Source organism: Entelurus aequoreus, linkage group LG22 (genome assembly GCF_033978785.1).
Source record: "Entelurus aequoreus isolate RoL-2023_Sb linkage group LG22, RoL_Eaeq_v1.1, whole genome shotgun sequence".
In the NCBI taxonomy this organism is placed as follows: Eukaryota; Metazoa; Chordata; class Actinopteri; order Syngnathiformes; family Syngnathidae; genus Entelurus; species Entelurus aequoreus.
This window is the reverse complement of record NC_084752.1, coordinates 45127365-45143997: the sequence shown is the minus strand read 5'-3', so window position 1 is coordinate 45143997 and position 16633 is coordinate 45127365. Positions and strand designations below refer to the sequence as shown.

General features: G+C 36.6%; 1 protein-coding gene across 1 annotated transcript in view; it reads left to right on the top strand.

Moving 5' to 3' along the window:
• Positions 1–1863: 1863 nt before the first annotated feature.
• LOC133639514 (uncharacterized) overlaps positions 1864–16633 on the top strand; it is a 29004-nt gene continuing 14234 nt past the window's right edge. The window contains exon 1 of the mRNA XM_062032867.1: positions 1864–2210. Coding sequence (XP_061888851.1) covers positions 2096–2210 — 115 coding nt within the window. The 5' untranslated portion in view covers positions 1864–2095. The remainder of the gene's footprint in view (positions 2211–16633) is intronic.

Sequence of the window (16633 nt, the reverse complement as noted above, 5' to 3'; positions counted from 1 at the left end):
TGTACATTTATATTATTATTAACAACCACATTATAAAGTAAAGATAACAAATACATCAAATTAACAAACTGTTAAATGTTTTTGTTTTTTATTTATTTATTTATTTATTTATTTATTTATTTATTTATTTATTTATCCATCCATTTTCCTACCGCTTGTCCCGGATTTATTGTTCTGCACTGTAATTTCTACCTAGCAGACGAAAGTCCTAAACCAGCTGTGTTCAAAGTTTGTAAAACAAAATTAAACCATTCATATTTGGGGGGAAATAAAGCAATAAAGCACATGTGTTTAATGTAATGAGACTGACTATAAAATAAATACTAATAACATTAACAAAAAAAATTATTTATTGTCTTTAGATACATAAAAAAAAAAACATTCAGACTTTTTACAAAATATGTTACTATTTAAAAAATGGGGGATAAAAGTGTGAAAAGTCACAATGCATTTATTGTAAGACAGAACATAAGTGATTTATTGCCTTTAAATTAGTTTTAAAAAATACAAAAAAAACCTCAATGTATTTGATGTATTGGAATGAAATAAGTAATAATGACGTTAATAAAATGCGATTTACAGTATTTAAATACATACAAAAAAATGTGTAACATTTTCACAAAATTAAAAAATATATATGTTAAAAATACAAAAAAAATATAAAATGGAGAAGATAACTGCCTTTATTAATTATAAATTGGAGAAATGTACGTCTTACTGGGAAAACTTGGTCAATTAGGTCACGCCCCATAAGCCTGACTTTAATTTTTCGAATTAGTGATTGTACTGCTTAAAAAAATAAAAATAAAAAAAGGATTACTCCCTATATGTGTGTGTATATATATATATATATATATATATATATATATATATATATATATATATATATATATATATATATATATATATATATATATATATATATATATATATATATATATATATATATTCTTTTATTTTATTTCTTATTAATGTTATTAAAAATTTATTATTATTTATTTTTTCTTTATTTAATTGATGTATTTGCAAATACTACTTTGTTTTTCTGCTGTTTCTTTCTTTTTTTGGGGTGAGGGGTTGGGGGGTGGTATGGTTGGGATATAAACAAAAAATACTTTGACATTTAGGGCAGACAACAGATATATGATGTATGTGAATATGATGTAATGGATAGGAATGTCTGATGCTGGATGTCAATAAAAAAATAAAAAATAAAAAATAAAAAAGCCAGAAATTTGTGGGTAAGTAGCTGTTGCTGGAGAAGATTTGGACACCATCCATCCATCCATTTTCTACCGCTTGTCCCTTTTGGGGTCGCGGGGGGTGCTGGAGCCTATCTCAGCTGCATTCGGGCGGAAGGCGGGGTACACCCTGGACAAGTCACCACCTCATCACAGGGCCAACACAGACAGACAACATTCACACACTAGGTGCCATTTAGTGTTGCCAATCAACTTATCCCCAGGTGCATGTCTTTGTAGGTGGGAGGGGCCTAACCCCAGGTGCATGTCTTTGGAGGTGGGAGGGGCCTAACCCCAGGTGCATGTCTTTGGAGGTGGGAGGGGCCTAACCCCAGGTGCATGTCTTTGGAGGTGGGAGGAAGCCGGAGTAGAACCCAGGCAGTCACATGCAAACTCCACACAGAAAGATCCCGAGCGCAGCATCGAACCCAGGACTACTCAGGACCTTCGTATTGTGAGGCACATGCACTAACCCCTGCTCCACCGTGCTGCCCAGATTTGGACACTGTTGTCCTAAATGTTGAAGCCCCGCCTCTTTCTCCCATGCAAACAAAGCAGGAAGTGAACGCAAACATGCCAATCATCCAGAGAGTGCGTCACACCTGCTCCCCTCCCCCTCCCCCACCCTCTCTCTTGCGTACCTGCAGCAGGAATGTGTGTGTGTGTGTGTGTGCACGCAGCAGACATGTGGTGACAAGTGTGTTGCGTCACACCACAGCCACTCACAGTGGGTGTGTCTCTTCTTCTTCTTCTTCTTCTTCATTCGGTCTCCCCTTTCCCCCCGTCAAGCAGCGGCAGGAAGTGGCGTGCTGTGACCGGCCGCGGCGCGAGAGACGTGGACACACCATGGCATCATGTCCGCCTCGTGGCCTTCTACCATGAGAGGCCCCCGGGGGCCCACCCCGAGTCCTGCGGTGTCCCTGCTGCTGCTGCTGCTGTGGCTGCTGACCGGGCCCTGGACCGGGACAGGTGAGGACACATTTGTGCTCGCTCAGCAAAAACGACCCGTAACCATTTCGCGGGTTCTTTGTCACCTTCTTTTTGGGGCTTGTTCTGGTTTCCTGCTGTCAAATACTTTCATTGTGGTCTACGGGAAGATTCAAGTTCAATCTTGAAGGTTTTTCAGTATTTTTCATCTCAGGGCCCGGGAAAATAAACGTTAGACTTTTGCAAGCGTTGTGATTGTGTGGCAAGAGGCGGATGTGTTCATTTCCTGTCGAGGACTTCCCCTCAATCTCTGCTCTAACCCGCAACCTCCAAATGCAAAACCTCCACAGTAGTCTGCATGCCAGGCCACTAGATGGCGACATCTCCTTCCATCCTATATTTCTCCGGGAAAACCTCCGTAATCGGATCAGAATTCCAGAATAAGATATACGAAAATAAGAAAAAACAGGTAGTTGATTTTTTTTTTTTTTAATAATTAAAAGCTGAGAAATCAAAAAAATTACTTATTTTTTTAAAGCTAGTTCGCACTTTGACTCGAGCATTTGTTGCTAGGCAGAATTCATAGGGCACAATCATAACTGCCCCATAAGCCAGGGGTGTCCAAACTTTTTCCACTGAGGGCCACACACGGAAAAATTTAAGCATACGGGGGACATTTTGATATTTTCCATTTTCAAACCATAACAAAATATATAGATTTTTTTTTTTAACCTTTAGGGCTCCCGGGGACCAGTCAAGGGTCTCAGTCATTAAAATGTTAAAAATAAGTCAAATTATTATTATTATTATTTACACTATATCTCTATATCAACTTCAGGTTGATATCAAATTAAAAAAAACACAGGTTTTATGCCTTTTCTGTCAAAGACAACTTTGTTTTTTATAGTAAAACTGAAATATGCAGTATTTAGTAATTAGAGCCCTAAAAGATCAATAATGCAGGACACCATTGATTTGAATTATTTAATATTTTTGAGTAATCACAGAGAAAAGTTAAATAAAATCCCACTAAATATATTTGGGATCCAAAAGGTCCCCCACTCATAAAGTGATACATTTTTATTAGGTTTTTTTTACACTTAAATTACGAGATCAACTTCAGATATATCTGTCCATTTTACGTTTGAACTATTATTTTGTTTGTTTTATGCTCTTTTGTCAAATAAAACTTTGATGTTTTTATATGGCAACCACACAATACATGCAATATTTTTTCCATATAAAACATTTTAAAGTGGCATTTTTTAAGTAATAATTCATTGTAACATAGATTTTTTTTTTTTTCGAGCAATGGCAAAAAAAATAAAAATAATCAGCCTGCATGGCAGCTTTGTGTCAACATTGCAAAGTTTTCTCGTTAGATTTCACCTCATTCCACTTTTTGAAAATGTAATTTTTGCAATACTATCAATTTTGCAATTTTTGCAGAATGTGTGGCGGGCCGGTAAACGATTAGCTGCGGGCCGCAAAAGGCCCCCGGGCCGCACTTTGGACACCTCTGCCATTAGCCAATAAAAAAGTGAGTTAATTTTTTTTTTTTGATAATGAAACTCTTTGACTTGTCCAGGGTGTACACCGTCTTCCTCCCAAGTGCAGGTGGGATAGGCTTCAGCACCATGGACTTGGAAATAGTCCGTTTCTGGGTCAAACTGTGGCCATTTTTAACGAGGGTGGGGAAGGGCACAGGTCCGGTGGCCATGGATGAAGTACAGAGTCGGGACATTAATGATTCTGCCCTGTGAATCCTGCCCAGCAACAAGTGGGAAAAAGCATAGAAGCATTTTTTTTTTTAGCAAATTATTAGATTTATGTTGCTAAATTTTCTGGCTAGACTAAAAAACTTTACTTTTTTAAGCCTTCAAATATATATAAAAAAATATTTTAACTCACTTTTTAAATGGGCTTATGGGGAATCATCATTTTGTTCTGTATAATCTACAAACAACAACTGCGAAAAATTTAAGAGCAACTTTGTTGATTTCTTATTTGCTAGCTAGCTTGCAAATAAATGTATTTTTTTGTACTTATTAAGCTATTAGTTATTTTTTTAAATTAAATTAACTATTTTTTATTTTTCATTGATGGTTGGGGGAGTCATGATTTTGTCCTAATAATTCTGCCTAGCAACAAGTGAAAAAAACATCAAAGCAATTGTGTTGATTTCTGTTGCTACATTTGCTAGCTAGATTGTAAATATTTTGTTTTTAAGATTCTGATGAATTAAATAAATAGAATGCCTAATTGTTTTATTATTGGCTGTCGGGGCAGTCATGATTTTGTCCCGTCAATTCTGCCTAGCAACAAGTGAAAAAAGCATCAAAGCAATTTAAAACAATGTTGTTGCTACATTTGCTAGTTAGCTTTAAAAATGTTTTATTTTTTTTTGGCTTTTTAAGTGTTATTTTTTAAAAGTGTTTAATTATTTTTTTTATTGGCTTCTGGGGCAGACGTGATTGTGTCCTGCGTACTCTGCCTAGCAACAAGTGAAAAAAACATCAAAGCAATTTAAAACAATGTTGTTGCGACATTTGCTAGTTAGCTTTAAAAATTTTATTTTTTTTGGCTTTTTAAGTGTTATTTCTTTAAAAGTGTTTATAATTATTTTTTTTATTGGCTTCTGGGGCAGACGTGATTCTGTCCTGCGTACTCTGCCTAGCAACAAGTGAAAAAAAACATCAAAGCAATTTAAAACAATGTTGTTGCTACATTTGCTAGTTAGCTTTAAAAAATTTATTTATTTTTGGCTTCTTAAGTGTTATTTTTTAAAAGTGTTTATAATTTTTTTTTTTATTGGCTTCTGGGGCAGACGTGATTGTGTCCTGCGTACTCTGCCTAGCAACAAGTGAAAAAAAACATCAAAGCAATTTAAAACAATGTTGTTGCTACATTTGCTAGTTAGCTTTAAAAATTTAGATTTTTTGGACTTTTTGAGTGTTATTTTTTTAAAAGTGTTTATAATTATTTCTTTATTGGCTTCTGGGGCAGACGTGATTGTGTCCTGCGTACTCTGCTTAGCAACAAGTGAAAAAAAACATCAAAGCAATTTAAAACAATGTTGTTGCTACATTTGCTAGTTAGCTTTAAAAATGTTTTATTTTTTTTTGGCTTTTTAAGTGTTATTTTTTAAAAGTGTTTATAATTTTTTTTTTTATTGGCTTCTGGGGCAGACGTGATTGTGTCCTGCGTACTCTGCCTAGCAACAAGTGAAATCAAACATCAAAGCAATTTAAAACAATGTTGTTGCTACATTTGCTAGTTAGCTTTAAAAATGTAGATTTTTTGGGCTTTTTGAGTGTTATTTTTTTAAAAGTGTTTATAATTATTTCTTTATTGGCTTCTGGGGCAGACGTGATTGTGTCCTGCGTACTCTGCCTAGCAACAAGTGGAAAAAAACATCACAGCAATTTAAAACAATGTTGTTGCTACATTTGCTAGTTAGCTTTAAACATTTTTTTTTTTTTGGCTTTTTAAGTGTTATTTTTTAAAAGTGTTTATAATTTTTTTTTTTTATTGGCTTCTGGGGCAGACGTGATTGTGTCCTGCGTACTCTGCCTAGCAACAAGTGGAAAAAAAACATCAAAGCAATTTAAAACAAAGTTGTTGCTACATTTGCTAGTTAGCTTTAAAAATTTAAAACATTTTTGGCTTTTGAAGTGTTATTTTTTTCAAGTGTTTATAATGATTTCTTTATTGGCTTCTGGGGCAGACGTGATTGTGTCCTGCGTACTCTGCCTAGCAACAAGTGAAAAAAAACATCAAAGCAATTTAAAACAATGTTGTTGCTACATTTGCTAGTTAGCTTAAATTTTTTTTTTTTTTTTTTGGCTTTTTAAGTGTTATTTTTTTAAAAGTGTTTATGATTATTTCTTTATTGGCTTCTGGGGCATACGTGATTGTGTCCTGCGTACTCTGCCTAGCAACAAGTGAAATCAAACATCAAAGCAATTTAAAACAATGTTGTTGCTACATTTGCTAGTTAGCTTTAAAAATGTAGATTTTTTTCGTTTTTTTTTAGTGTTATTTCTTTAAAAGTGTTTATAATTATTTTTTTTTATTGGCTTCTGGGGCGGACGTGATTGTGTCCTGCGTACTCTGCCTAGCAACAAGTGAAATAAAATATCAAAGCAATTTAAAACAATGTTGTTGCTACATTTGCTCGTTAGCTTTAAAAATGTAGATATTTTTGGGCTTTTTGAGTGTTATTTTTTTTAAAGTGTTTATAATTATTTCTTTATTGGCTTCTGGGGCAGACGTGATTGTGTCCTGCGTACTCTGCCTAGCAACAAGTGAAATAAAACATCAAAGCAATTTAAAACAATGTTGTTGCTACATTTACTAGTTAGCTTTAAAAATGTAGATATTTTTGGGCTTTTTGAGTGTTATTTTTTTTAAAGTGTTTATAATTATTTCTTTATTGGCTTCTGGGGCAGACGTGATTGTGTCCTGCGTACTCTGCCTAGCAACAAGTGGGAAAAAAAACATCAAAGCAATTTAAAACAATGTTGTTGCTACATTTGCTAGTTAGCTTTAAAAATTTAGATTTTTTGGACTTTTTGAGTGTTATTTTTTTAAAAGTGTTTATAGTTATTTCTTTATTGGCTTCTGGGGCAGACGTGATTGTGTCCTGCGTACTCTGTCTAGCAACAAGTGGAAAAAAACATAAAAGCAATTTAAAACAATGTTGTTGCTACATTTGCTAGTTAGCTTTAAAAATTTAAAACATTTTTGGCTTTTGAAGTGTTATTTTTTTCAAGTGTTTATAATGATTTCTTTATTGGCTTCTGGGGCAGACGTGATTGTGTCCTGCGTACTCTGCCTAGCAACAAGTGAAAAAAAACATCAAAGCAATTTAAAAAAATGTTGTTGCTACATTTGCTAGTTAGCTTAAATTTTTTTTTTTTTTTTTGGCTTTTTAAGTGTTATTTTTTTAAAAGTGTTTATGATTATTTCTTTATTGGCTTCTGGGGCATACGTGATTGTGTCCTGCGTACTCTGCCTAGCAACAAGTGAAATAAAACATCAAAGCAATTTAAAACAATGTTGTTGCTACATTTACTAGTTAGCTTTAAAAATGTAGATATTTTTGGGCTTTTTGAGTGTTATTTTTTTTAAAGTGTTTATAATTATTTCTTTATTGGCTTCTGGGGCAGACGTGATTGTGTCCTGCGTACTCTGCCTAGCAACAAGTGAAAAAAAACATCAAAGCAATTTAAAACAATGTTGTTGCTACATTTGCTAGTTAGCTTTAAAAATGTATTTATTTTTGGCTTTTTAAGTGTTATTTTTTAAAAGTGTTTATAATTATTTTTTTTATTGGCTTCTGGGGCAGACGTGATTGTGTCCTGCGTACTCTGCCTAGCAACAAGTGGAAAAAAACATCAAAGAAATTTAAAACAATGTTGTTGCTACATTTGCTAGTTAGCTTTAAAAATTTTAATTTTTTTGGCTTTTGAAGTGTTATATTTTTCAAGTGTTTATAATGATTTCTTTATTGGCTTCTGGGGCAGACGTGATTGTGTCCTGCGTACTCTGCCTAGCAACAAGTGAATTTAAAACAATGTTGTTGCTACATTTGCTCGTTAGCTTTAAAAATGTAGATTTTTTGGGGGCTTTTTAAGTGTTTTTTTTTTTTAAGTGTTTATGATGATTTCTTTGTTGGCTTCTGGGGCAGACGTGATTGTGTCCTGCGTACTCTGCCTAGCAACAAGTGAAAAAAAACATCAAAGCAATTTAAAACAATGTTGTTCCTACATTAGCTAGTTAGCTTTAAAAATTAAATTTTTTTTTGGCTTTTTAAGTGTTATTTTTTAAAAGTGTTTATAATTTTTTTTTTTATTGGCTTCTGGGGCAGATGTGATTTTGTCCTGCGTACTCTGCCTAGCAACAAGTGGAAAAAAACATCAAAGCAATTTAAAACAATGTTGTTGCTACATTTGCTAGTTCAATCAATCAATCAATCAATGTTTATTTATATAGCCCTAAATCACAAGTGTCTCAAAGGGCTGTACAAGCCACAACGACATCCTCGGTACAGAGCCCACATACGGGCAAGGAAAAACTCACCCCAGTGGGACGTCGGTGAATGACTATGAGAAACCTTGGAGAGGACCGCATATGTGGGTAACCCCCCCCCTCTAGGGGAGACCGAAAGCAACGGATGTCGAGTGGGTCTGACATAACATTGTGAAAGTCCAGTCCACAGTGGATCCAACACATCAGCGGGAGTCCAGTCCACAGCGGGGCCAACAGGAAACCATCCCGAGCGGAGACGGGTCAGCAGCGCAGAGATGTCCCCAACCGATGCACAGGCTAGTGGTCCACCCGGGGTCCCGGCTCTGGACAGCCAGCACTTCATCCATGGCCACCGGACCTATGCGACTCCCCCTCGCAAGGGACAGGGGAGAAGAGGAGAGAAGAAAAGAAACGGCAGATCAACTGGTCTAAAAAAGGGGGGGTCTATTTAAAGGCTAGATTATACAAATGAGTTTTAAGATGGGACTTAAATGCTTCTACTGAGGTAGCATCTCTAACTGTTACCGGGAGGGCATTCCAGAGTACTGGAGCCCGAATAGAAAACGCTCTATAGCCCGCAGACTTTTTTTTGGCTCTGGGAATCACTAATAAGCCGGAGTTCTTTGAACGCAGATTTCTTGTCGGGACATATGGTACAATACAATCGGCGAGATAGGCTGGAGCTAAACCGTGTAATATTTTATACGTAAGTAGTAAAACCTTAAAGTCGCATCTTAAGTGCACAGGAAGCCAGTGCAAGTGAGCCAGTATAGGCGTAATATGATCAAACTTTCTTGTTTTTGTCAAAAGCCTTGCAGCCGCATTTTGTACCAACTGTAATCTTTTAATGCTAGACATAGGGAGGCCCGAAAATAATACGTTACAGTAATCGAGACGAGACGTAACGAACGCATGAATAATGATCTCAGCGTCGCTAGTGGACAAGATGGAACGAATTTTAGCGATATTACGGAGATGAAAGAAGGCCGTTTTAGTAACACTCTTAATGTGTGACTCAAACGAGAGAGTTGGGTCGAAGATAATACCCAGATTCTTTACCGAGTCTCCTTGTTTAATTGTTTGGTTGTCAAATGTTAAGGTGGTATTATTAAATAGATGTTGGTGTCTAGCAGGACCGATAATCAGCATTTCCGTTTTCTTAGCGTTGAGTTGCAAAAAGTTAGCGGACATCCATTGTTTAATTTCATTAAGACACGCCTCCAGCTGACTACAGTCCGGCGTGTTGGTCAGCTTTAGGGGCATGTAGAGTTGGGTGTCATCAGCATAACAGTGAAAGCTAACACCGTACTTGCGTATGATGTCACCCAGCGGCAGCATGTAAATACTAAAGAGTGCAGGGCCAAGAACCGAACCCTGGGGAACTCCGCACGTTACCTTGACATAGTCCGAGGTCACATTGTTATGGGAGACGCACTGCATCCTGTCAGTAAGATAAGAGTTAAACCAAGACAAGGCTAAGTCTGACATACCAATATGTGTTTTGATACGCTCTAATAAAATATTATGATCGACGGTATCGAAAGCGGCGCTAAGATCAAGAAGCAGCAACATAGATGACGCATCAGAATCCATCGTCAGCAATAGATCATTAGTCATTTTTGCGAGGGCTGTCTCCGTAGAGTGATTTGCCCTGAAACCGGATTGAAAAGGTTCACAGAGATTGTTAGTCACTAAGTGTTCATTTAGCTGCTGTGCAACAGTTTTTTCGAGAATTTTGGAAATAAACGGAAGGTGGGAGACCGGTCGGTAGTTTACCATGAGGTCAGGATCGAGGTTAGGTCTTTTGAGCAGAGGATGAATAACCGCTTTTTTGAATGCTAGGGGAACAGTGCCGGAGGAAAGTGATAAGTTTATAATATTTAACACTGATGGACCTAATAATACAAACAGTTCCTTGATAAGTTTCCCAGGAAGTGGGTCAAGTAAACATGTTGTTTGTTTTATCCCACTTACACGCTGTAATAATTCCTCTAATGTTATTTCATCAAAAATAGAGAGACTATTTTGGAGGGCAGTGTCCGTCGTATATACAGTCGTATTTGTGTTAATAGAACCCAGTTGTAGCTGGGATGCGTTGTCTTTAATCTCCTTTCTAATGAGTTCAATTTTCTTATTAAAGAAATTCATAAAATCATCTGCCGAGTGGGTGGAGCTACTGGGAGGAGTCCCTTGTTGGGTTAGCGATGCTACTGTACTAAACAGAAATTTAGGATCGTTTTTGTTGAGGCGGATGAGATTTGAGTAGTATTTAGCTTTAGCTAAGGTAAGCATGCGTTTATAAGTTATTAAACTATCACTCCATGCTTGATGGAAAACCTCAAGTTTAGTCGCGCGCCATTTGCGTTCCAGTTTTCTACATGATAATTTATGAGCTCTAATTTCTTCTGTAAACCATGGGGTGCGCCTTTTAGGGGCCCTTTTTTGCTTTAGCGGTGCTATACTATCAATAATTTCGCGCAAGGCATCGTCAAAGTTGTTAGTGAGTTTATCAATAGAGCCGACATAATTTGGGAATGGTGCTATTACCGAAGGCAGTAGGTCAGCAAGAGTCATCGTTGTGGCAGCATTAATGTTGCGGCCGCTATAGCAGTTATTATTATTATTAGCTTGTTGACAAAGAGTCAAAACTTCAAATTTTATAAGGTAATGATCGGACATTACTTTAGTATATGGAAGTATCATAACTTTGGAGGTGGTGACACCCCTGACAAGCACTAGATCTATTGTATTACCGTTGCGATGCGTGGGTTCATGTATTATTTGTGTAAGACCACAGCTATCAATTATGGTTTGGAGCGCCACGCACTGAGGGTCCGATGGGGTATTCATATGGATATTAAAGTCCCCCATTATGATTATATTGTCGGCGTGCGTCACTAGATCAGCAACGAACTCTGAGAATTCACTGATAAAGTCCGAATAGGGCCCAGGGGGGCGGTAGATAACAGCCAGGTCGAGAGGTAGCGGTGTGACGGACCTCATAGTAAGCACCTCAAACGATTTATATTTATTATTTAGGTTAGGGGTAAGGTTGAAATTTTCATTGTATATTAGTGCGACACCCCCTCCCCTTTTAAGAGGGCGGGCAACATGCGCATTCGTATAGTTAGGAGGAGATGCCTCATTGAGCGCAAAAAATTCGTCCGGTTTGAGCCAGGTTTCGCTAAGACCAATGACGTTAAGATTGTTGTCTCTAATGACCTCATTAACCAATAACGCCTTGGGAGACAGTGATCTTATGTTTAAAAAGCCCATATTATAGGTATTGGGCTGTTTTGACGAGTTTTTGTTAAGATTATCCGTAGTGGCAATATTAACAATGTTGCGTTTATTATGCGTAGTGCACTTTAAATAGTTTCGACCATATCTAGGAATTGATATGACGGGAATTTTCCGATTGTTTGCTTGGTGCTGCAATAGACTGGACATATCATAATTTGCCACCTCAGTAGAATGCATGTCCACCTCTGACACAGACACAACAGAAAAAACATTATGTGAATTGTGTATTATTCTAAGAGAATTGCTATGCGTACATGGATTATCCAGCCTGGCGCTGGCTAGTTCTAGCTTAACTGACTCCTCACCCGGACTAACAGACATTGTAATTGCCTGTGACCGGGCTTGCTCTAGTGTAGTCAGTCAAGTGAGACTTAAATAGTAGTCTATGTTTCTAGACAGGATGATGGCGCCTTCCTGGTTAGGGTGAAGGCCGTCTCTCATCAGCAAGCCTGGTTTGCCCCAGAAAGAGGGCCAGTTATCAATAAACGTTAGTCCCTGCGTCCTACAGTAGCTAGCCAACCACTTGTTAAGCGAGACTAATCTGCTATATCTCTCATCATTGCCTCTCGCAGGCAGGGGGCCAGAGACAATTACTCGATGCCTGGACATCTTTCTGGCGAGATCACAAGTCCTGGCTATGTTTCTCTTTGTAATCTCTGACTGTCTCATTCTAGTGTCATTGGAGCCAACGTGTACAACTATATTCGCATAATTAGTGGTGCGATTAGCCTGTCGTACGTGTTTACTAGGCCTGTTGCGAGTTAGCTCCCTAAGATTAGCTTCAATGTCAGGTGCTCTGGCCCCGGGGATACACTTTATTGTGGCTGGTTTGCTAAGCTTTATGTTTCGGGTGATGGAGTCCCCTATAACTAAGGTGTGGTGCCCGGTAGACTGGGGTGTAGGACTAGCTAAAGAGCTAAATCTGTTATGCGTCTCAACCGGTACACCGTAGCTTGTAGGCCGCTTAGGACTGCTACAAGCTGGGCTAGTTAGCTCGCTACAGCTAACGCTAGCAGATGTGTCCGCAACATCTAAAGTTACGACATTACTCTGCTCTAACTGGCGGACACGGCCCTCTAGCAGAGCCAACCTCTCCGTGAGTATGGTGCAAGACGCGCAGGAAGCCATTACTCACAGTGTTTTCTGTCACCAAGTGAAGTTCCTGCTGTCCTCAGGGAAGTGGTCGCGGTCTGTGGGAGTAGCTTCTTACTGACCGGCGCTGCCTTTCTCCGCGCTAGCTTAGCAGCTGGCTAGCTGAGGAAAGGGTGGTGGGACAGAGATCGGGTGATTTGCAAGTTAAATAGTACCACTAAAAATGTTTGAGAAGTGATAAAGAAAGCTGTAGAACAATTAAAAGCACACAGATAGAGCGCTACTTAGCTTTTTCGCAACAGCGAACAGACGGCGAGCTTAGCTTTAAAAATGTAGATTTTTTGGGTTTTTTGAGTGTTATTTCTTTTAAAGTGTTTATAATTATTTCTTTATTGGCTTCTGGGGCAGATGTGATTGTGTCCTGCGTACTCTGCCTAGCAACAAGTGAAAAAAACATCAAAGCAATTTAAAACAATGTTGTTGCTACATTTGCTAGTTAGCTTTAAAAAATTTTTTTTTTTTTGGCTTCTTAAGTGTTATTTTTTAAAAGTGTTTATAATTTTTTTTTTTTATTGGCTTCTGGGGCAGACGTGATTGTGTCCTGCGTACTCTGCCTAGCAACAAGTGAAAAAAAACATCAAAGCAATTTAAAACAATGTTGTTGCTACATTTGCTAGTTAGCTTTAAAAATGTTTTATTTTTTTTTGGTTTTTTAAGTGTTATTTTTTAAAGTGTTTATAATTATTTCTTTATTGGCTTCTGGGGCAGACGTGATTGTGTCCTGCGTACTCTGCCTAGCAACAAGTGAAAAAAAACATCAAAGCAATTTAAAACAATGTTGTTGCTACATTTGCTAGTTAGCTTTAAAAATGTAGATATTTTTTTGGCTTTTTAAGTGTTCTTTTTTTTAAAGTGTTTATAATGATTTCTTTATTGGCTTGTGGGGCAGACGTGATTGTGTCCTGCGTACTCTGCCTAGCAACAAGTGGAAAAAAACATCAAAGCAATTTAAAACAATGTTGTTGCTACATTTACTAGTTAGCTTTAAAAATGTAGATATTTTTGGGCTTTTTGAGTGTTATTTTTTTTAAAGTGTTTATAATTATTTCTTTATTGGCTTCTGGGGCAGACGTGATTGTGTCCTGCGTACTCTGCCTAGCAACAAGTGGAAAAAAAACATCAAAGCAATTTAAAACAATGTTGTTGCTACATTTGCTAGTTAGCTTTAAAAATTTAGATTTTTTGGACTTTTTGAGTGTTATTTTTTTAAAAGTGTTTATAGTTATTTCTTTATTGGCTTCTGGGGCAGACGTGATTGTGTCCTGCGTACTCTGTCTAGCAACAAGTGGAAAAAAACATAAAAGCAATTTAAAACAATGTTGTTGCTACATTTGCTAGTTAGCTTTAAAAATTTAAAACATTTTTGGCTTTTGAAGTGTTATTTTTTTCAAGTGTTTATAATGATTTCTTTATTGGCTTCTGGGGCAGACGTGATTGTGTCCTGCGTACTCTGCCTAGCAACAAGTGAAAAAAAACATCAAAGCAATTTAAAAAAATGTTGTTGCTACATTTGCTAGTTAGCTTAAATTTTTTTTTTTTTTTTTTGGCTTTTTAAGTGTTATTTTTTTAAAAGTGTTTATGATTATTTCTTTATTGGCTTCTGGGGCATACGTGATTGTGTCCTGCGTACTCTGCCTAGCAACAAGTGAAATCAAACATCAAAGCAATTTAAAACAATGTTGTTGCTACATTTGCTAGTTAGCTTTAAAAATGTAGATTTTTTTCGTTTTTTTTTAGTGTTATTTCTTTAAAAGTGTTTATAATTATTTTTTTTAATTGGCTTCTGGGGCAGACGTGATTGTGTCCTGCGTACTCTGCCTAGCAACAAGTGAAATAAAATATCAAAGCAATTTAAAACAATGTTGTTGCTACATTTGCTCGTTAGCTTTAAAAATGTAGATATTTTTGGGCTTTTTGAGTGTTATTTTTTTTAAAGTGTTTATAATTATTTCTTTATTGGCTTCTGGGGCAGACGTGATTGTGTCCTGCGTACTCTGCCTAGCAACAAGTGAAATAAAACATCAAAGCAATTTAAAACAATGTTGTTGCTACATTTACTAGTTAGCTTTAAAAATGTAGATATTTTTGGGCTTTTTGAGTGTTATTTTTTTTAAAGTGTTTATAATTATTTCTTTATTGGCTTCTGGGGCAGACGTGATTGTGTCCTGCGTACTCTGCCTAGCAACAAGTGAAAAAAAACATCAAAGCAATTTAAAACAATGTTGTTGCTACATTTGCTAGTTAGCTTTAAAAATGTATTTATTTTTGGCTTTTTAAGTGTTATTTTTTAAAAGTGTTTATAATTATTTTTTTTATTGGCTTCTGGGGCAGACGTGATTGTGTCCTGCGTACTCTGCCTAGCAACAAGTGGAAAAAAACATCAAAGAAATTTAAAACAATGTTGTTGCTACATTTGCTAGTTAGCTTTAAAAATTTTAATTTTTTTGGCTTTTGAAGTGTTATATTTTTCAAGTGTTTATAATGATTTCTTTATTGGCTTCTGGGGCAGACGTGATTGTGTCCTGCGTACTCTGCCTAGCAACAAGTGAATTTAAAACAATGTTGTTGCTACATTTGCTCGTTAGCTTTAAAAATGTAGATTTTTGGGGGGCTTTTTAAGTGTTGTTGTTTTTTAAGTGTTTATGATGATTTCTTTGTTGGCTTCTGGGGCAGACGTGATTGTGTCCTGCGTACTCTGCCTAGCAACAAGTGAAAAAAAACATCAAAGCAATTTAAAACAATGTTGTTCCTACATTAGCTAGTTAGCTTTAAAAATTAAATTTTTTTTTGGCTTTTTAAGTGTTATTTTTTAAAAGTGTTTATAATTTTTTTTTTTATTGGCTTCTGGGGCAGATGTGATTTTGTCCTGCGTACTCTGCCTAGCAACAAGTGGAAAAAAACATCAAAGCAATTTAAAACAATGTTGTTGCTACATTTGCTAGTTAGCTTTAAAAATGTAGATTTTTTGGGTTTTTTGAGTGTTATTTCTTTTAAAGTGTTTATAATTATTTCTTTATTGGCTTCTGGGGCAGATGTGATTGTGTCCTGCGTACTCTGCCTAGCAACAAGTGAAAAAAACATCAAAGCAATTTAAAACAATGTTGTTGCTACATTTGCTAGTTAGCTTTAAAAATTTTTTTTTTTTTTGGCTTCTTAAGTGTTATTTTTTAAAAGTGTTTATAATTTTTTTTTTTTATTGGCTTCTGGGGCAGACGTGATTGTGTCCTGCGTACTCTGCCTAGCAACAAGTGAAAAAAAACATCAAAGCAATTTAAAACAATGTTGTTGCTACATTTGCTAGTTAGCTTTAAAAATGTTTTATTTTTTTTTGGTTTTTTAAGTGTTATTTTTTAACACTAGAAGTCCCAGCATTTTTCTGTCTACCTAGAAGACCCAGAGAGGGGTCATTTGGCCCGACGCTTTTCCCGAATACACTAATCACTCATTTTGTTATGGTAATGAGGCTGTTAGGGGCAGTTTGTCTAGGTAGACAGAAAAATTATACATGTGGGAAATGCCGAAAGGAGCAATGGCAGTGCCAGGATTGTGAGTGACTGCTCAAATGTATGTCAGTCACGTTTACATGGACATGGTTTTTCATTCTTTGTAAATATGCTTTTTTCTTTGTAAATTTTTTTTTTTAAACTATTTTTGGCACACAAAAATAACAATTGCTTCTGCAACAACCCTCCACACCAAAACTGGGAAAACAGTTGCTTTTTCATTCTTTGTAAATATGTTTTGTTTTGTATTTTTTTTAACAATAAATGTCAGAGTGTTGATCCCTTCATTCTGTTGATCCTTGCAAAAACACACACAACCTACCTCAGAACTAAAGCTTGAGCTGTAAGGTCCCCTCCCCCACACAGGCTCAAGTGGCCCCCTGCCGTGTGCCACTAACAGCCACATTTTCATAACAAAAGGAGTGTCCACAGGGGGGACTAGGGGTCAAATGACCCTCTTGTGTGTTTTCTAGG